Source organism: Schistocerca gregaria, chromosome 7, assembly GCF_023897955.1.
Source record: "Schistocerca gregaria isolate iqSchGreg1 chromosome 7, iqSchGreg1.2, whole genome shotgun sequence".
NCBI classification, from domain to species: domain Eukaryota; kingdom Metazoa; phylum Arthropoda; class Insecta; order Orthoptera; family Acrididae; genus Schistocerca; species Schistocerca gregaria.
The window spans coordinates 510,147,788-510,169,132 of NC_064926.1; the positions used below are offsets into that span (position 1 = coordinate 510,147,788).

General features: G+C 44.2%; 1 protein-coding gene across 3 annotated transcripts in view; it reads left to right on the top strand.

Moving 5' to 3' along the window:
* The window catches only part of LOC126281862 (uncharacterized), a 292,903-nt gene that overhangs the window by 255,788 nt on the left and 15,770 nt on the right, over positions 1 to 21,345 (top strand). For all 3 annotated transcript variants that reach the window (XM_049981127.1, XM_049981126.1, XM_049981128.1), the window contains 2 exons: positions 13,853 to 14,088; positions 18,096 to 19,231. In XM_049981127.1, coding sequence (XP_049837084.1) covers positions 13,853 to 14,088; positions 18,096 to 19,231 — 1,372 coding nt within the window. The remainder of the gene's footprint in view (positions 1 to 13,852; positions 14,089 to 18,095; positions 19,232 to 21,345) is intronic.

Here is a 21,345-nt window from a genome sequence, read left to right on the forward strand (position 1 = left end):
CAACATTTTGGAAACGAATGAATCATTTATAGTAGGCCTGTAAATTATTTTTCGAACACGGAAGCCATCTATAAATTGAAACTAACTGATGTTGAGTCGAGATTGGTTACGAATGTTTTTACAAAATGGGGAAAAGCAAGGTACGCACTCTACCTAGTTTTGTACATCGCTCAGATACAGAGAAACCGAACTAAAGGTCGCTAGCTTTTGTAAGCACTGACTTACGATGACTGTATCGAAATAATTACAAAAAGTATACGCATTGCATAATAAAGTTAGAAAGCTTAGATCTATGGATAGAACAAAATTTCGCGACATATTCATACCTCAGTGCGACAGAATAAAGCGTAGCAACACACTTGCTGGAAGATCCTAATCAACTTTGAGTATAGTGGTAGAAGCTACAAATCTAACATTGTGACTTTCGGCGAGGGCGAATAACACCGCCGTATTTGAATGGATTAAACGTTAACGTATCCACGAGAACATGACAGTAACATTTTAAAATATGGTCGACGGACCTAATGTAAGGGGACACACCGTTTGAACTCAAAATTAGTCACGATAACGTAAACCATAATCGTTAAAACAGCTGTGAATTGAAATATCACTAACACTAATTCCAACGTTAATTGTGAGAATTAGGTTCTTCTGGTTGTCCGCTTCGCTGACCGTCACATGTTGCTTGGTACGAAATGAGTGTGTATCGACAAACGGTATGCAGCGAGCATTACGCACAAGACACTCCACCTCCAACCATCTCGGTATTTTGACTATGTAAAGCGTAAATTTGGCGTGATATGCCTCAGGATATCCAACAATACTATAAATCAGTGACAGGCCGAATTACTGCTTGCATAACGACCAGAAACGCCTAATTGTCTTGCTCAATACGTGAAGGTTTTCTTTAGAAGAAATTATCCAATTTTTCTGATATTGCAATCATTTATTTGTCTGTACTTACACATGACATCTACCGATTTCCGTCCCATTCCTATAGCTTCCTCATGGTGTGTCTATTTCTTTCTATTAGCGCATATTTGAGAATTACGAAGGCTGAAACCACACACTTCTTAGGTCTATTCCTATAGAATTCCGTCACATATGGGTCGGCCCTGTGAGACACGTAGGCTACCGATGGAAGTTTGCCTGTGCGGCTGTTGGGGAATGGCTATGCTTTTAATAAACATTTCCCGAAACGTGCGCCCTCGAGAAACTGCAGAGCACTGCATGTCCCGTTTATTTATCAAACGCCCCGGAGAGCGTCCTCAGGCGAAGAGGACTACTTCTATTTGCTTTTGGAACGAGCTGCGTCCATCCATGACAGGTTCTGTACACGTTCTGCTAGTCATCCGCAATTCTCTGTTTGGAAACGTTGTGGTACATTTGAATTTAAAAATAAAGTGGCCGTAAATTCGATGTTAGAGTGGATAGCTATAGTGTTGCACTAGGTGTCATCCTGTTCCGGCTCTGAAAGTGAGTGTGTTCTCTGGCGTAGGCAACCTGTCACGGCTGGCGCTGGTTTACCGTGCATCTTAATCTAGCTGGTACTTAATTTTCTCAGGTACATTCAGCAGTAACAGAGACGTAAATTGCATCATATGACAGAAAAATAATTCTGCGAGCTATCTAATGCGCAGCTACCCAAGTACAGGTAGGGGATCTCCTCCAATAATAAAAGCATAGCACTGCGTTAAAAACGCCGCTATTCGTTACAAAATCGGCACTTATTATTAATATAGCATTACTGAACAACCATCATTTTCATTTGATATTGTTGTACTGTCTCTTTTCACAAAGGCAACGAGAAGATTTCGCATCCGCGGGATTTATTGCTCAACGTAACGCAGTGGGAATACACCAAACTACCATGCACAAGAACTTTCGTTCTAGTCCCCTCACGGGCAACAAAATTTAGGATCCTGTTGTGCTCTAAGCCGCTCAAGGCAAACATAGCGACACTCCCCTCAAGAATTTCACAAGCGATTTCCTTTTCCATCTTTCCACAATCCGAGTTCGTGCTCAGTACATAATGACGTAGTCGTCGACACGATGTCAAACTCGTGTCTTCCTTCCTCGTCTAACGCACCGTCTTGGCAAGTGCTCGTCATTTTTTGCACGTCATAGCAGATGAGCAAATATGACATTCAAAGTCAAATCCATGGGCTTTCGTCTGCGGCATATATTATTTGGTAGAAATTGTGTGATAAATCAGGGAGAAAATAGTTGCAGGAACTTCTAGTGAAAGCCACTGCTTTGGCGAGAGTTATTAGGGAGATGATAATGCGTACTGCTCCTGTGCATAGTGAAGTACTTGATTCTTGTGACTTTCTGACGCTGACGTCATTCAAGTGCTCGTTACCTAAGATTTTTCTTTCTTTTTCTAAGTTTGCCATATCAAACGAAATTTCACAGTAAGACGGCGATGGTTCAAATTTCCATGTAGTAATCCTGCTTTAGGATTTCCATGATATCCGTAAAGCGATTAAGGGAAATGAAAGGGAAATGATCAGTTTTTTTCATTCCTCTCCATTCGAAACATGTGCTTCGTCTCTACTGACATTATCGACGGGACGTGAAAATCCATCTTCCTTCCTTGAAATTGATCAAAATGTTGTTGTAATATTCTAAAGTTCAGGACGGATTTCAATTGAAGATTCTTTTAGTGTTCTGTAAGGTGTCAGGCAAATCCAACAACTTCCATGAAAACCCTGACATGATAAGCAAATCCAGTAGTATGTCGCATAGCTCCGAATAAATCGTGACATTAAATTAACCAAAGTAATACGAGTAACGAGTGAGCAAATGGAATACCACAAACTAACACAAGAATGCCTGAATGCATGTCATACCCTCCCACCGTGAAACAGACGCAGTTCCGAAGGGAGAAACGAGAACAGAAGCCGAGAGCAGGCCTTACGATAAGGGACGGACTGGAACCCACGTTGCCAGCTAACCATTAGGACGACACCACCCGCAAGTTTTAGCGTCAGACTTTTTCGCGTCTTTGTTATGTCAAGGACCACCCCCCAGCCCATGTTAAAAGCTAGAGCCCTCCAGAAAAACAGTATAGATCTTACGATAACACAAAAAGGGCCACACCACCCGCAAGGTTTAGCGTGAGACTTTTTCGTGTCTCTGTTACGTTAGGACCACCAGCCAGCCCATATTAAAAGATAGAGCCCTCCAGAAGAACAGTATAGATCTTACGATAACGCTAAAAGGACCACACCAGCTGCAAGTTTTAGCGTGAGACTTTTTCGCGTCTCCGTTACGTTGCAAACTTTAAAAACATTGCCCCACCACGAAAAGTATAACGTTTCTCATTGGATAGACAGAATTTTTTAGGCGGAGCTTAAGGTTAACATTGAGACCCTGATTGGTCAGATGAAAACACACCCAGATAGTTTTTTTTAAACCAATTTCCGTACATGGTAGTAAGGAGAAGTTAGGGGAGGAGAGCGAGTTCCGAGACGGCGAGCTGGATGGCTGCTGCGCCGGCCGCTGCCGCCCTGACGCTGCCTAAACACCTACAAGGTAGTGAACGCACTCGTTGCCGCATTTTTGCGCGCATAAGACTTCACTCAGAACTGCAGAAGTCTCATCTGTTACACCCCCTTTTTGCGTAATACCAGTGTCGATCGTAAATTAAAGCTCATAGTGTTCACATTTGCCACTTGAAGTAAAAATTTGAAACGCGATGATTTTTCTGTTATGTAGTTATTAAGAAGACACATCAGCCACTGTAATTTACGACAAGTTAGATAAGTAATCAACGATAATTGAGGGTCACTGTAGACCATTTTGATTGTTTTCTCTTTTGTGAAACTTAATTTAAACCTGGATTATACATGTGATTTGGCATAGGGCATCCTTCGATCCATTGTAGAACTTGGAAACCCATTCAGGAAATATTCGTTCACATTTTTGTTGAACGTAGTTGGTTTTTATCATCATGTATTAAAACATTTCCTTTTATCAATAGTGCAATTTATAAACAATGTTTTGTGAGTAGAATAAAATTTCCAATGGTAAACTTAACTGCTTTTTCGACGTTATTTTACCAACTAACTAAAAATAGGAAAGCCTTGAACCCCTTCCTCTAAATTTAGTTAGTATTAAGATTCTTTTACAGGGAGTGCAGTGGAGCTGACGCTGAGATCATTAAGTATTTGGTTATATCATCGCTAGTCTCACTGAACTCTTCTGAATTCTACATGTCATGTGTGGTCTGGCGTCTCCTTACCAGCAACAGATCCCAGGTTCAAACTAGTCAATTCCCTAAAAAACACATTCAGAGCGTCGTTGCGCGAAAGTGGTAGGGAGACACGATATAGAACAAACAGACACCACCATGAATGTTTAGAGTTCTTTACAGGGCGTCCGAGGAGAAACGGTCAATATTCAGGGAGATGCCAGGAACCATCACTCGAAGCAAAGAAGTCTGGTAAATATTGGGTTTAAAACGCGTATCTTAAGAGCTATTAGCACTTCTTTATCTTCGATATTGCCAAAATCTCTTCTACAGCAAGCTCTTTGCTTTCCATATTTTTCGAGGAGGTAATATTGATTAAAATAAAAAAAAATTGTATGGTAGAACTAGCTCTAAAATCCATACCTTAACGGGAATGAGCAGTTATTCAGTAGAAGAGATGTGTTTCACACTATCGAAGATGACCAAGTGTTCATAGGTCTTAAGGGATAATTTTTAGAGGAGTCCATGTTTACTAGAGTTTTATGCTTCGAATGATCGTTTCTGTCATATCCCTGAACACTGATGATTAGTCTTGGGATACACAATATTTCCTATCTAGTGGCCAGGTCTTTGGATTCACAGAGGGATTGCTTAAGGACAGAGCACAATTGTATCGCAGATGTATGCTTTTAACTATTCATTCCAAGTTAGCGCAGTGCTAATGACGGTTATGGAAAGTACACCAAACAAACAACTGGTCAATGTTTGAGCACCATGCTAGTACATGAAACAGCACGTCAGTTCCTGACAATGGCCTCAATTCGGTCATGAAGAATGGCTGAGAGTTTCTTCAGATACTCTATGTCCAGCTGAAGCCACTGATGGACAAGTGGATCCAGCAGAGCTAATAAACTGTGGGAAAGATGACTGCTACCTTTTATTCCCCTTTCCATACAGACCCTGACATTTTCTGTAGAATTAAGAACGAGTGATTTACCCGACCAGTCGATGTGGAGCACGGTGTCTCAGTGTTCATCACAGAACATACAGGTAGGCGCGATACCTCGTATCGTTTGGAAAGCGAAAATAATGCGACAGTCGGACTATATTGTACAACTCCAGTCAGGTGCTATCCAGTTTTATTGTTATGTGGCCCACTAAAGATGTTCAGTTTTCTGTGCTGCCTCGATTAGTTGCCTTTTTTGAAATATTCGGATCCATATGTCCATATATGTCGTTCTCATCGCAATGTTTGATAATAAACTGGTTGGGAAGGACTTGCATTCACCGACAGCAGCTATTTCTGTCGGATTGATACCGATAGCGATCCGATCCCTGTTGGTTACGATCTCCATACAGACCCTGTTCATATTGCATGTAACACCATTTCTTGTAGCTGCGTTGGACGGTCCGCACTAGTACACTAACAATTCTAACAAATTCGTCCACTATGTGATTATAGTCACGTCCAAACAGGATTGCTATTTTCTGTCCTTGTGTCACCCCTTCACATTAACCATTCTCAGTCCACTTATTCCAGATAACATCACTTTATCAGAAGCATCTGTAGTGGAGGTTCAAATGGTTCAAATGGCTCTGAGCACTATGGGACTTAACATCTATGGTCATCAGTCCCCTAGAACATAGAACTACTTAAAACTAACTAACCTAAGGGCATCACACAACACCAGGCCACCACGAGGCAGGGAATCGAATCCGGGAACCCGGGCGTGGGAAGCGAAAACGCTGCCGCACGACCACGAGATGCGGGCGGTGGAGGTTCATACGACTGCCTGGCAGCAATTCTGCAGCATATGTGACCGGTCCTCGATTTTAGAAGATGACTTACATTTTGTCTGGTGAGATTACGTTTGGTTGGCTGCATTTATCAAGGAACAAACCCGGACGATTTCTAGATCCTTCACAGCGCTACACAGAGGGAGGTAGCTTCTGCCACAGACTCTGCAAACAAAGCTGTGGGAGATGGAGAACAACAAATAGTTAGGGGCGGTGCGCGGCCTTTACACTCGATCGAACTGCGACGACTGCCGAGAGTCGGGGCAGCCGTTGACAGCCGTGTCTGCTCACCGCAAAGTGTTGTTGGCCGTCGATGAAGGGAGCGCAGCGGGGGCCTTTGTCTGGGCGCCGTCGCGCTGCCACGCCCCGCTGGAGCGGCAGCCGAGCCTCGGCGTGGCTGGGAGGACGCAGGCGGCGCGACAATGCCCAATAATGACACGCTGTCTGCTTCCTCCAGGGGCTCAAAGGGCTGCCCGTGTCCGCTTCTCATTCAGGGACTTCACTGCTGCCGCCTCCTTAGGCGGCGGAGACGCTGCGCTGTGCACCGTTGGTTAACGGTACGACGGCTGCGGAGACACAATAGGCGAGATTGTACAGCCACGCTGCACTACAAATCCTCGCCACAATCTTGCGCTATGAGTGCCATTTTAATGTACTCTGGTGGCTTTGGACCATATTGCACCAACAGCGGATACTGAAAGTGCAAAATGAAGAGGGGGCTTCGGACAAATAGCTTTCCTCTCGGAAGGCGTTCGATACAGTTCCGCACTGTCGCCTGATAAACAAAGTAAGAGCCTACGCAATATCAGACCAGCTGTGTGGCTGGATTGAAGATTTTTTAGCAAACAGAACACAGCATGTTGTTCTCAATGGAGAGACATCTACAGACGTTAAAGTGCCACAGGGGAGTGTTATGGGACCATTGCTTTTCACAATATATATATAAATGACAAAGTAGATAGTGTCGGAAGTTTCATGCGGCTTGTTGCGGATGATGCTGTAGTATACAGAGAAGTTGCAGCATTAGAAAATTGCAGCGAAATGCAGGAAGATCAGTAGCGATTAGGCACTTGATGCAGGGAGTGGCAACTGACACTTAACATAGACAAATGTAATGTATTGCCAATACATAGAAAGAAGGATCCTTTATTGTATGATTATATGATAGCGGAACAAACACTGGTAGCAGTTACTTCTGTAAAATATCTGGGAGTATGCGTGCGGAACGATTTGAAGTCAAATGATCATATAACATTAATTTTTGGTAAGGCGGGTACCAGGTTGAGATGCAATGGGAGAGTCCTTGGAAAACACAGTCCATCAACAAAGGAGATGGCTTACAAAACACTCGTTCGACCTATACTTGAGTATTGCTCATCAGTGTGGGATCCGTGCTAGATCGGGTTGACGGAGGAGATAAAGAAGATCCAAAGAAGAGCGGCGCGTTTCGTCACATGGTTACTTGGTAACCGTGATAGCGTTATGTAAATGTTTAGCAAACTCAAGTGGCAGACTCTGCAAGAGAGGCGCTCTGCATCGCGGTGTAGCTTGCTTGCCAGGTTTCGAGAGTGTGCGTTTCTGGATGAGGTATCGAATATATTGCTTACCCCTACTTATACCTCCCGAGGAGATCACGAATGTAAAATTAGAGAGATTAGAGCGCGCACGGAGGCTTTCAGACAGTCGTTCTTCCCACGAACCACACGCGACTGGAACAGGAAAGGAAGGTAATGACAGTGGCAGGTAAAGTGCCCTCCGCCACACACCGTTGGGTGGCTTGCGGAGTATAAATGTAGATGTAGATGTAGAACATCCTGGATGCCTTGAACCTGTCAGGAGGATACCGTATTTGTTGATCTCAGAGAAAAATTAATTTGGTAATACACGATCATATATTAACAAAAATTTAACTGTACGACGTATAAAACAAAACTTGTGACCGGTTTAAAGGTATATAGCTCCCTACGGGCCATGTTGTCTTAGAATTTAGATCGACAGTCATCGACAGGCGTGCCACAGGGTAGTGTCCTGAGACTGTTGTTCTCCATGTTCTTTATTAACGATCCAGAAGACAATAGAAACATTGAAATCCCACAGATGAGGTACTCTGAGGCGAGAAAAGTCATGGGATACGCCCTAAAATCGTGTCGGACCTCCTTCTGCCCGTTATAGTGCAACAACTCGACGTGGCATGGACTCAGCACGTCGATGGAAGCCCTTGCAGAGATACTGGAGCCATGCTGCCTTCATATCCATACATAGTTGCAAAAGTGCTGTCGGTGCACCATTTTGTGAACCAACTGTCATCTCTCTTATGTCCCATGAATTTACCATAGGATTATCGACGTAAAGAAGCAAACTGTTTACAACTCAAACTTACATTATCAACAAAAACCCATTTTACGAAGTCTAATGAACTTCTAAACACATTCACAGGACTGATTGTTCGAAGTTGGAACAAGAAGAATGAGAAGTAACAAACAATTTTGAGTACCCAACTAGAACTCTTTTTTGTTATATTCCACACACTCTATTAGAAAATAGCACGACAGCGTCTTAAAACTGCACAGTAATTGCAGTTCGGAGCGTATATTAACTTAAACAGGTGTTACATTTTTTTAGGCAGCCATGTGGCCTGCTCTCATCACGTTAATGGTGATATTTTCCTTGCGCCTGACACCACAATTAAGGAATCATGAGTTATGAGGTATTTGCTGGTGGATAGCCCAGTACCAAGTTCCTTTAAAGTTAATGTCCTCATTACATGGTCTTAACTGCAAATAGTCGATAGTAATCACAGAGCGGAAGGCATATTTAAATGGGTGCTAGTTATTGCACGTGTTTCTTGTTTGGTAAGGTAGTTAGCGTTCTGCTTCCCCCCGGTTCTCTCTCTCTCTCAACCCCCCCCCCCTCCCCCTACCCCTTCTAATCTCTCTCTCTCTCTCTCTCTCTCTCTCTCTCTCAAGCACACAACAAGCACGTCCACACACACACACACACACACACACACACACACGCACGCACGCACGCACGCACGCACGTGTGTGTGTGTGCGCGCGCGCGCGTATGGTTCTTCAAATGGCTCTGAGTACTATGGGACTTAACGTCTGTGGTCATGAGACCCCTAAAACTTAGAACTACTTAAACCTAACAACCAAAGAACATCACACACATCCATGCCCGGGGTAGGATTCGAACTTGCGACCATAGCGGTCATGCGATTCCACACTAAAGTGCCTTGAACCGCACGGCCACACCGGCCAGCCACACACACACACACACACACACACACACACACACACACACACACACACACACTATCCACGTAACACGACAATTCCCCTTCCCTGCTATTCCCCTGCTGGTTCCAGATATCACTACATGGTGAACACATATACGAGTATTTTAATGTATGGGTAACCCTGCTAAAATCTGTTAGGCACCGAAAATAAATAGGTAAGCGATAACGGCGCTCTTGTTATTCCAATGGCGTTAAAATGTGGCGTACGCCATTATGAAGCTCAACATTTTTGTATAGTGTGGCGTGCGGCAAGAAACATGTCGTAAAGTGACAATTTAAATTAATATTCCAAGTTAGCTGCCTGCGATGTTAGTATATTTCGTACAATAGGCCTATTTCGGTGGTATTGTCATTGTCAAGTACATCTGCAAATACACTAGTCTGTAAATTTCGTTTACTTTTGCGATATTTGTATGCGGAGTTAATTGCACATGTATATACATACATCTACATACATATGTCTAGCTGGGAAAGACATACATACGGCATAATTGATGAATCCCTTTGTCAATCTTCACTGTTTTTATTATTGTAAAATAAAGCCACGTAATAATTTGACAGATAGTTGACAGTTATGAATGACGCTGTATGTTTACGAAGTGGTTGTAGCGTAGTGACCCTTAGTCTGAGAAACTGTTTGATTTAGAGATAATTTAGTTGTTTGTGTAATATTTAATCGATTATTTCTGTCCGTTGTCATTTTCTAAAATGTCAATAAAACTTTCTAGGTAATGTTTGTATTCGATGTCGGGCTGTCCATTTGATATGTCGTGCGAGAGATTTTTAACGTTTATATATACATTTCCAGTTCTTCAAATATGTTGATGTGGAGTCCTTTTGATATTTTGCCTAAGATTTGAAATGCTGTTTTGATTTTGTTGGCTTTATAGTTTTGGATTTTTAAATCCATAAAGAGTCTCGACTGGCTGCTATCACTATCTCTAGCATGTTCTCTAAATGTTGTGTTAAGATCTCGTCCTGTTTGTCCAAAGTAAAACTGTTTACAATTGTCCCATGCAATTTTTATATACCTCGATTAGCGTGTTCTTGTATTTTAATTCTTCCTGAGTGGAATAATTATGCCATATAAGAAACATTATGAAAGTCGTTGATATTTATCGTAAAAAGTGGTAAGTACTATTACTTTCGCCAGTTACCCGATGTTTCCGTAACGATGCTGGGAAAACGATGTGGGGTCTGCGGTCTTGGTTTTCAAGTTTACCGTGTTATCCGGAGATACTCTATAAAAAGTTTGATTGTAGGCCGCAAGCATCTTTATACCACCACAATGCTTATTTTAGAAATTAACATAAACTAAATTTGAATTAAAAAATATTGTTTCAGTGAAGGAAAGAAGAGATGTGATCTTTTAATGTTAAAATGACTGCCACGACTGAATACATTTTGACAGAACCTTGAAATATTGTGAACGTTTTTAATAAATGTTACGCCACCAACATCACATTATATAAGACGTAAGCCGGATGACAAATTCTGTAAGAACAGACACGCTTTTAGCAGCTGATAAAGGATCATAATAATAGCATCGTAACAGGAAACCATTAATTTCTTTTAGATTATCGAGAAGACACTAAAAAGATAGAAGAAATACTTCAATTTGTTCTAAAATTATAATGCAACAATATCTTTTAATCATGTCTCCCGTATGGATACGATAAAGCAGTTATGAAAATGACGCCATCGTCAGATAAAAAATCTACGATACAGCACAGTAACTATCTATAGGAATAGATCTGCGAGTTATAATATCTCAAAAACACAATGATTATTTGGTAGGCCATTGCGTTTTCTTATTGATACTGCTGGAAAAATATTTTACAACATTTATATATTACCTTATGATGTTGATTCTCACCTCTGTACTGAAGGAATAATGTTAAGTAATTTCCGTCTCGTGGCACACAGGAAACGGGAAGGCAGAGATTTCACTTATTTTAATGTACAGCTTAACTAACTGAGTACCTGGAGTTGAATGGGTATGTATTTAATCTAAGTTTCTAGTAGTTCGCCTCTTTCAACCCTCTCACTGCCCACTTCATCCTCTCCCATTTCTCTGACTATTTACACGTCCTCCTCTCCATATACATCTCTTCCTCCACCTGTCGCTGTTTATATCGTCCTTCATTCTCCCCTCTCTTTTCTCTTTTGATCTCCGCTTCCCTCTCTCTGTGCATTTGCCCCTCCCCCTTTCGCTGTCCATCTTCTCTTCTCAACCTATCTGTGAACGTCTTCTCCCCCCCCCTCTCTCTCTCCACGCTATCACACACACACCAAGAGGGTGATGATGATGATTGTGCTCTGTGGTTAGCTCAACGGCCTGGTTGTGAGCGCCCGTACAAATTCCCAATCTTTTCACTGCCCAGTGTTTATGGCGTCATATCTCCTGATCTACGTATCGTACAAGAATATAATTTTGCTGTTAGATACAGTTAGTAGTATGAATACTGTCTGCAAGGTGCGGCGCTAGATAATAGTATAGACGTAAAAAATTAAAAGTCATTCTTCATGCGGCAGTTTTACTGCAGGAACAGCAAAAATGTAATAGACGACAAATTTTTCCCTTTCGTCGTTTTGTGAGGATTGTCACCGAGAAAAAGTTTCATAATAGTTTTGCATTATGTTTAGTGTTTGTTCCAAGACATGAGGTGATTCATTCTCAAATACTGGATCAATAACATACGGGATATGGATATAGGCGCGTCGTGGGCTACACTAGCATTTATTCCCCGCCCGCTCAACTACCACCACTTTGATATGCAGTGCAGGTCTTTCGTATCCACACAGCGTTCCTTTCCAGACAGTAGGCGATACCTGTACTATGTTTGGTTGAAATCGGTCCAGCAAAATAAATGCAGTGTTGGAGTTTATTATCGCACATTCACGAATGTTGTCTGGGATATGGTATTTTTAACAAGTACAATCTGTCATCATTTCGTCCAAATGCGTTCGCAGTCTGCAATGCAGCCAACAGAGGTAAAATGCACCACTTAAAACTTCTGAGCCATTAGAGCGTGGCCGATGTATAAAACTTACTCCTGACGTGTCCTCTCTGACTGAGGAAGGCATCTTCAGAGGCAGTTCGCCATTTTATCTCTGAAGATAGATCGCTTCAGGCAAATACGGAGGCAGTTTCTTTGAAAGGGCACGGCCGACTTCCGATCCTTCCCTAATCCTATGGGACCGATGACCTTGCTGTTTCGTCCCTTTTCCCCCAACCAACCAACATATGAAGGAATCTCCTGAAGTCGGAGAGGAAACGTTAGGAGAAAGTTTTACCGTCTAGTAAGGTGATCCGAAGACCAGTATCAGTTGCAAAGCGATTTAGAAAAGATTGCTGTATGGTGTGGCAGGTGGCAGGTGGCACTTGACGCTAAATAGCGAAAAGTGTGAGGTGATCCACATGAGTTCCAAAAGAAATCCGTTGGAATTCGATTACTCGATAAATAGCGCAATTCTCAAGGCTGTTAATTCAACTAAGTACCTGGGTGTTAAAATTACGAACAACTTCAGTTGGAAAGATCACATAGATAATATTGTGGGGAAGGCGAGCCAAAGGTTGCGTTTCATTGGCAGGACACTTAGAAGATGCAACAAGTCCACTAAAGAGACTGCATACACTACACTCGTTTGTCCCCTGTTAGAATATTTCTCCGCGGTGTGGGATCCTTACCAGGTGGGATTGACGGAGGACATCGGAAGGTTGCAAAAAAGGGCAGCTCGTTTTGTATTATTACATAATAGGGAAGAGAGTGTGGCAGATATGATAAGAGAGTTGGGATGGAAGTCATTAAAGCAAAGACGTTTTCCGTCGCGGCGAAATCTATTTACGAAATTTCAATCACCAAGTTTCTCTTCCGAATGCGAAAATAGTTTGTTGTGCCCAACCTACATAGGTAGGGGTGATCATCAAAATAAAATAAGAGAAATCAGAGCTCGAACAGGTGTTCGTTTTTCCCGCGCGCTGTTCGGGAGTGGAATGGTAGGGAGATAGTACGATTGTGGTTCGATGAACCCTCTGCCAAGCACTTAAATCTGAATTGCGGAGTAATCATGTAGATGTAGATGTAGATGAGATGTAGACCACAACGTTACAGCCCGCAAGTTTTCAGTGATGTCAGCACCAGACGTGAAAGCTTTTATTGTATGATCAGAGGTAAAATTATCGTCATCTTACAACTCTGCATTAAATTTGTGGTAAGACTTTATGGGACCAAACTGTTTGGGTCGTCAGCTCCTAAGCTTACACACTACTGAATCTACCTTAAACCTACTTACGCTGTGGAGAACACACTCATTCTTGCCCGAAGGAGGACTCGAACCTCCGACGGGGGGAGCCGCGCGGATCGTGACAAGGCGCCTGAGACCACGCGGCTACCCCGCGCGGGTCACTGCATTAAAAACCACTTGCGTGTCTATTGGAATCGTGTTTGAACGAAATGAGAACTTACTGCACTTCTAAAAGTCATTATACAGTGGACATTACTGAATACCGTGCCAGTGAGAGCGTGTACACGTTGTTTCCTCTTGTGTGTGTGCAGCGCTGGACAAGTTGGGAGGCAGGCAGCAGGCGCCGGCGCTGCCCGTGGAGCCGGTGCAGGCGAACGCCGCCTTCGACATCGCGAGCCTCGTGCTGTACGGCTGCCAGGCGCTGCCCATCAGGCTCAAGATCCTGCTGGACAGGCTCTTCTCCGTGCTGCGCCGCGACGAGGTGCTCCACGTGCTCGCCGGCTTCGGCTGGACGCACGAAGACTACGCCAGGGGATACATCCTGCAGGTACGGTCCTCATGTCTCCCACTGCTTCTAGAGGGTGCCTGGGAGTAGGGACGAATTCGTTACAGCGAATTCAGCAGTTATGCTTATTGACGTACCCACTGAGGTGGAAGTGCGCCTCATCTGTGATAATTATTCTTTTTGCGAAGTTCTCGTTCTCCATTTGTCGAGCCAAGACCCATTGAGCAAATCTTCCCGTTTCCTTAACGTCTGGCACAGAACCCATGGTCTCGAACTTCCGGGCCAACTTCAGAACTAATGATTCGGTTGCAGTAGCATTAAGTCCGAGTGTCATACGCAGTTCACGGCGTTCTGTGGGACTTCCACTGCTCTTGTAATAACGTATTATCACTTGGACACGTTGCTCAGTTATCATCTGCTCCACGACTATAATAAGCATCGAACAATAACGCTCACCACACAGAAGCTATCAGCTAGTAATGGGAAGGGTCAAAAATAAGAAACATGAAAAAGCCATGGCTAACAACCGTCATAGGACAAAATGACGCAAAATTAAAATTCGTCCTTACTTCCGGGACACTCGTTTTAAACGTGCTAATACGCGTATGAATGTACTTTAGTAGCTCTCGCACTGGACACGGGGCCCGTTTTTCAGAACTTGTATGACATGTTCTGAGGCATCAAGGGATCAAAAATTTAGTATTGGAGGGCAGCGTGGAGGGCAAAAATCGTAGAGGGAGACCAAGAGATGAATACACTAAGCAGATTCAGAAGGATGTAGGTTGCAGTAGGTACTGGGAGATGAAGAAGCTTGCATAGGATAGAGTAGCATGGAGAGCTGCATCAAACCAGTCTCTGGACTGAAGACCACAACAACAACAATATATAAGGGTCGCCCAAATGAAACACAGAACTGTGTTTGAGACATTATGGATACTTTGCTGAGTAACATATTGTACAGCAATTCACTACATTGTAATGACTGTTTGACACAGCCTGTAGATAATTATACCCCTTTTTCTGGCAACTACACAGGGCTGTAACTAGCTTTTACGTACTTCCCTTACAGGAGGTAGAACGCTCATGAGAGAGCCACTGATCCTTAAAAATAACGCACCATACGATAAACAGCAAATGCTGAACTTCCAGTTTCATCTTTGAGGGGAATGCACATGATAATCGAAAGAATATTGTTTCGGACTCTAATACAACAATAATCTCCTGCACTGACGTTTTTTTGCGATCGAATGAGTGAACAGATATAATTGACTGAGTCTGATCTGTGCACGATTGTGCTGACAGAGAGATTTCGGAGGAATTTTGCGTGAACTACACTTGCCTCGGTGCAGTTTTGGAGGTGTTATGAGATGAGGGTGAATAGGAATCGTAGCTCTGGGTGGCTTAAGAAAGTAACTGATACAGACTGTTAAACTCTGAAGCGGCTTTACGAATAAAATACCATAAACCATGTAGAGGGGCTTCAGCTGCAGCTTCCACTATGGGGTTTACGACGACTATTCGTCCACAGGCAGAAGACTCAGCTGTTACAGTGATGCTGCTGCGTAGGTGGAAGTGAACACAAGATTGCGTGGTAGAATCGCTTAGTGATGAAAATAATGCTCTTACTGATTTTGGAGGCTTGTTAGAAAGTCCCTTTGTAGTGATGAGTGATGCTGGCTGTCAAGTGGACCTGGCGATGCGGAGCGAGTGATAGGGTCCTAATGCTCATCGTAAAGACAGTGAAACGGAATTCATACGTGGCGATGGTCTTGAGTAGTCTTAGATGATTTGGTCTCGGCCCATTCAGCCACATATTCAGAAATAGCTGTTGCATAAACCACAGGGCAAGCGGCTGGCGTGCAGAAAAATCAACAGGTCTCAGTAAGTGGGGCATTTGCAAACGACTAAACAGCTGCTCGCCCAGAACTCTCCGACTAGGGTTTTGCTGGACACACAGTTGGTTGGCAACATGATAAGTACACGGACTGTTTTGATCTCTTGTCAAATTGCCTTCGTTCCTTCCTTTATATCAAAGATGTATTTGCTAGATCTGGGATCCAACCGAACGTACCCTTAGCTTGTGGTAATACTATTTCGTGTTAACTAAAGGCCCCGTCTCGCAAACCGAGAAGGGATATCAAATTTGCTAACACTCTGGAACGACTACTGTCAACGATCGTATGTTTCTAATCAAGCAATAGTTTTCCTTGTGTTCTTTGCTCTATTTCTACTACGGTATCATAGTTTAAGGATAATTGCTCAGCTCAGTTATTGACGTTAGCAGTAAACACGGTACTGTAGCACATTCTAGCCGTGTACATCAGATTAAGAGGACTGAACCAGGGAAGTGAAGAGTTTGCTATGCAGTGTTCTCCCGTAGCCGTGATACGTTAACCCTGCCAACCTCGTCTAGATATCTTCTACTCCTGGAATAGCTCTTTTTAGCTTATAAGTTAGTATTTAGCGACGTATTGCAAGTATAGTAATTAGTCAAAAAGAGCCGGAATCAGTAATCCACAATTATCGTAAACTTGGATGTAAATTAATATTTAATTATATTAAGAGAATGTTAACAATTAATTCTATAAAATCGCCTCATCTTGTAGAAAAGCCTCTACATAATCTTGTGTGGATGAGAGCAAACTACCTTGCTCTATTTCTTACCCACGGATGCTGATAATAAGTGCCTGTGTCATAAATCCTCAAGCAGCCCTCAACTCTGTTGTTTGTTGTTGTGGTCTTCAGTCCGACGGTTGGTTTGGCGAAACTCTCCACGCGACTCTGAGCTGCATCAGCCTCTTCATCTCCAATTACTGCAGCCCTCATCCATTTGACTCTCTTGGTCTCTCGCTGCAATTTTTATCGCCTTGCCTCCCTGCACACAGACACACACACACACACACACACACACACAAACAAACACACACACACACACACACACACACACGCACACATACACACACAACTTCCCTGCAATACCAAGCTGTTGATTCTCTCATGTCCTAGAATTTGCCGTATCGTCCGATTTCTTCTTAGTCAAGTTACGCCACAAAATACTTTCCTCCCCAATTCTATTCTGAACCTCCTCATTTGTTGCATAATATAACCCTCTAAAGCTAAGCCTTCTTCTGTAGCAACAAATTTAAAACAGAATGAGATTTTCACTCTGCAGCGGAGTGTGCGCTGACATGAAACTTCTTGACAGATTAAAACTGTGTGGCGGACAGAGACTCGAACTCGGGACCTTTGTCTTTCGCGGGCAAGTGTTCTACCAACTGAGCTACCCAAGCACGACTCCTGAAACGGCCTCACAGCTTCAATTCTGCCAGTACCTCGTCTCCTACCTCCCAAAACATTCCAGAAACTCTTCTGCGAACCTTGCAGAACTAGCACTCCTGGAAGAAAGGATATTGCGGAGACATGGCTTAGCCACAGCCTAGGGGATGTTTCCAGAAAGAGATTTTCACACTGCAGCTGAGTGTGCGCTGATATGAAGCTGTGAGGACGGGTCGTGAGTCGTGCTTGGGTAGCTCAGTAGGTAGAGAACTTGCCCGCGAAAGGCTAAGTTTCGAATCTCTGTCCGGCACACAGTTTTAAGCTGTCAGGAAGTTTCAAATTTAAAACATTTCATTTCCGTTCTTTTCTGAACTTCTTATCGTCCACGTTTCACTTTCGTACAAGGCTACACTCGAGACAAATATCTAATAGATTTATATCCGACGTTAACAAATTTCTGTTCTTCAGAAGCGCTTTTCTGTCTATTCGCAGTCTACTTATTTTGTACCCTCCATACTTCGGCTGTGATCAGTTATTTTACTACCCAGATAGCGGAACTTATCTACTAGATTTAGTGTCTCATTTTCTAATCTAATCCCGATCTATTTCGACTTCTTCTGTTTCCCTTATTTTTATTTTATTAATCTTCATTTTATAACGTTCTTTCAAGACTCTGTCCATTCCGTACACGTGCACTTCCAAGTTTATTGCTGTCTGACAGAATCAAAACTCCTTTAATGATAATTAATTTGTTAACTCTCGTCTTTCTGCAGGAAATGCTCAGCAGCTCCTCGGACTCGTGGACAATATGCAGTGCCGAAGAGGAACCTCTGGTGCTCCAGCAGTTCCTTCGATTCGGAGAGACGCGAGCGGTCGCCCTGGAACTGCTACAGCAATGCAACAACAACAACAACAACAACAATAACAACAGCAACAACAACCACAACAAAAACAGCGCAGCCGCACTGTCGTACCGCCAGCAGAGCGACGGCCAGCGCAGGTCGCCTCCTCCGCCCCCGCCCCCGCCCCCGCCTCCGCCGTCGGTGCTGAAGACGCCACCAGCCGCCTTCCGGCTGCCGCCCCCCCTGCCGCTGCCGCCTCCTCCGCCTTGTACCGTGGCGGCCACGCGCCAGACTCAGGCGATCAGGCCCATCGACTTCCGCCTCCTGGGTGGCCTGCCAGCTCACTTTCCTCCTACGACGGCGCCTAGTTCTGGCTTCATCAACTTCAGCCTCGCGAACCTGTGCCTGCCCAAGGTGAACAGTGCTGTGGACGTCCTGTCTCCGGGTAGCCACCAGAAGCAGGAGCACCCGTCCTCACTGATCTTGCAGCAGGTGGCCCAGGTGCGGCCGTCTGCAAAGCTTCTGGACAGCGGCGAACCGGACAGGAGATTCGGCGCCGACGAGAATTCGCAGAGCGCGCTCAACCTCAGCCGCGACGTCGCGCTGCCCGACCGCTGTCACAAGCCTCCTCCGGCGATCGCCGCCGCGACGCTGAGCGCCGCTAAGCGACCTTGGTCGGCGGCCGCGGGACCGCTGAGCCTCGTCACGCAGCTCGTCAACCCGGCCACCGGCAAGAAGCGCGTCCAGTGCAACGTCTGCCTCAAGACCTTCTGCGACAAGGGCGCGCTCAAGATCCACTTCTCGGCCGTCCACCTGCGCGAGATGCACAAGTGCACCGTGGACGGCTGCAACATGATGTTCAGCTCGCGCAGGTCGCGCAACCGGCACAGCGCCAACCCCAACCCCAAGCTGCACTCCCCGCACTACCGCCGCAAGATGTCGCCGCACGACGGCCGCTCCGCGCTGGCCAGGACGCCACCGACGCTGGTCGGACCTCCGGGGCTGCCCTTCCCCCTGCTTGCTGCCTTCCCGCACACCAACCCGGGATTCGATCTCAACGCAAGCAGGTACCGTTCTTTTCGTTACACCTTCACGTTCTGTTACACTGATTGGTCAAAAGTGATTGGAAGGCACCGTGACACGCTTGTTAGCTGCTAGAACTCATGCAATTTGTCTGCGCACCGTCCTGATATGAAATGGGCTACCGGAGCCCTGCATTCCTACTGGCAGCGATCCTCTGTACGGCTCTACGGAAACGACAAGACATCCTTTTGTCAGACCTTTCTGGTCGTCCTGTGCTGGGAATATTCACACATGTGGAAACATAGCATTACGACAATGGGACACTGGTGATCTCGAAAACCCCATTTCTTGCGTGATCCCCGAAACGTTATGACCCATAAATCTCGCATCATTTATCATCACACGCCCAGAGTCAGTTAAACCTCCGATTGGTGGCATGGTCACCACACGCAGTACTGTAACTAACGGCTCATACGTCTTGTGTACACTCAGCTACATTCAGTCTCTGGCTGCAACATTCAGGCGTCAATCAAGACACATCTTTAAGTGGGACCACTGTTCCAGCGACTTTTGGCTACTTGTTTGTTTAATCTTGTTCATCTCCGTCGTTAAAATTCTTCTGGGTCTGTGACCGAATTGTCAATGTGCAAGACTTCCGACGTTTCGGTCACTATCCCAAGTGACCTACTGGTGGAAATAGACGAATGGGAAACGGGCGGCGGTTACACACGCCATTATATCAGTTTATAAGAAGCAATCAATGCTCATTAAGAAAAGATAGAGAGAGAAACAGAGAGAGAAAAGAAAGCCGTGAGAAGGGCACCTACAATAGTGGCCGAAACATCGGAAATTTCACACAGACCCAGAGACCAAGAAGAGTTTTATTGAATGTCGCAATGGCCCCCGAAGCGTACGCTTATACTTGTTCATCTTCTTTCTGCATGCATTGCTCATTTACCTGTTACGTCCTCTTGGTTGGATTTATCTGTCTTTCCGCTTTTTCATTGGTCCAGGATGACAAATAAAACACCTTCCAGCCGTCTAACTTCCAAACTGTTATTTTATTTGGCTACCAGTTTCGGCGATTCACTACGCTGTCTTCAGGCCCCCTGACCGACGTGTAAAAATTTTCCAACCTCGCTTCTGGTCAAAATAGGTGCCAGCATTCAAAGACTGGTATCTGTACATTTCTGATTGATACAGCCATCACTTCAACCGTAATCGCCTGGGAAGGAAGGGGAATTGACAAAAAAATGGTGCAAATGGCTCTGAGCACCATGGGACTCAACTTCTGAGGTCATTAGTCCCCTAGAACCTAGAACTAGTTAAAACTAACTAACCTAAGGACCCCACACACATCCATGCCCGAGGCAGGATTCGAACCTGCGACCGTAGCGGTCTCGCGGTTCCAGACTGCAGCGCCTAGAACCGCACGGCCACTTCGGCCGGCGGGAATTGACATACAGTACTATAATTCCTTTCGTTTAACTCACAAGTATATAAACTTACTTAACAATCAATTGCCTCAATATGTGTGATTGCGTGCGTGCGTAGATATTTTCCTAATACGAATTAAATTTGGTTCAGGCCAAGATTACTTATTTTGCTGATTTAGTTATTACAGTCATCAATTTGAGCTTCAGACGTACTCACTTTGAACCACTTGTGTTGGCGATTCCTTCAAATTCACCGACCTGAATAAGTTACTTTCAGCCACAGCCAATCTAATGTTTTCGATCAGTTTGCAGCAATGCGCGTTTTATTTCAACTTCTACTGTACCTCCATTACTTAGTTGACAGTCCCAATTAACCTCTAACATTCTCAAAAAATGGTTCAAGTGGTTCTGAGCACTATGGGACTCAACATCTCGAACATTCTCTCCACTCTTAACATTTTTACTACACAGACTTCCTTTTTGCCATCTAACCATCTAATTTTCACAATATTTTCTGTTTCATGTGTTCTCTGATAGATAACAAATTGCAACCAATCCATACAAAATTCAGCATTATTCCGCCTCTACAACTACCACTTTACCTTATGAAGTGATCCTATTAATCTTGCTAATACGGTAAAATATCTGGGAGTAGAGCTCAGATATTAACTAACTTCAAAACCCCATGTACCGCCTATACAACTTGTAACCCTCAGTTGAAT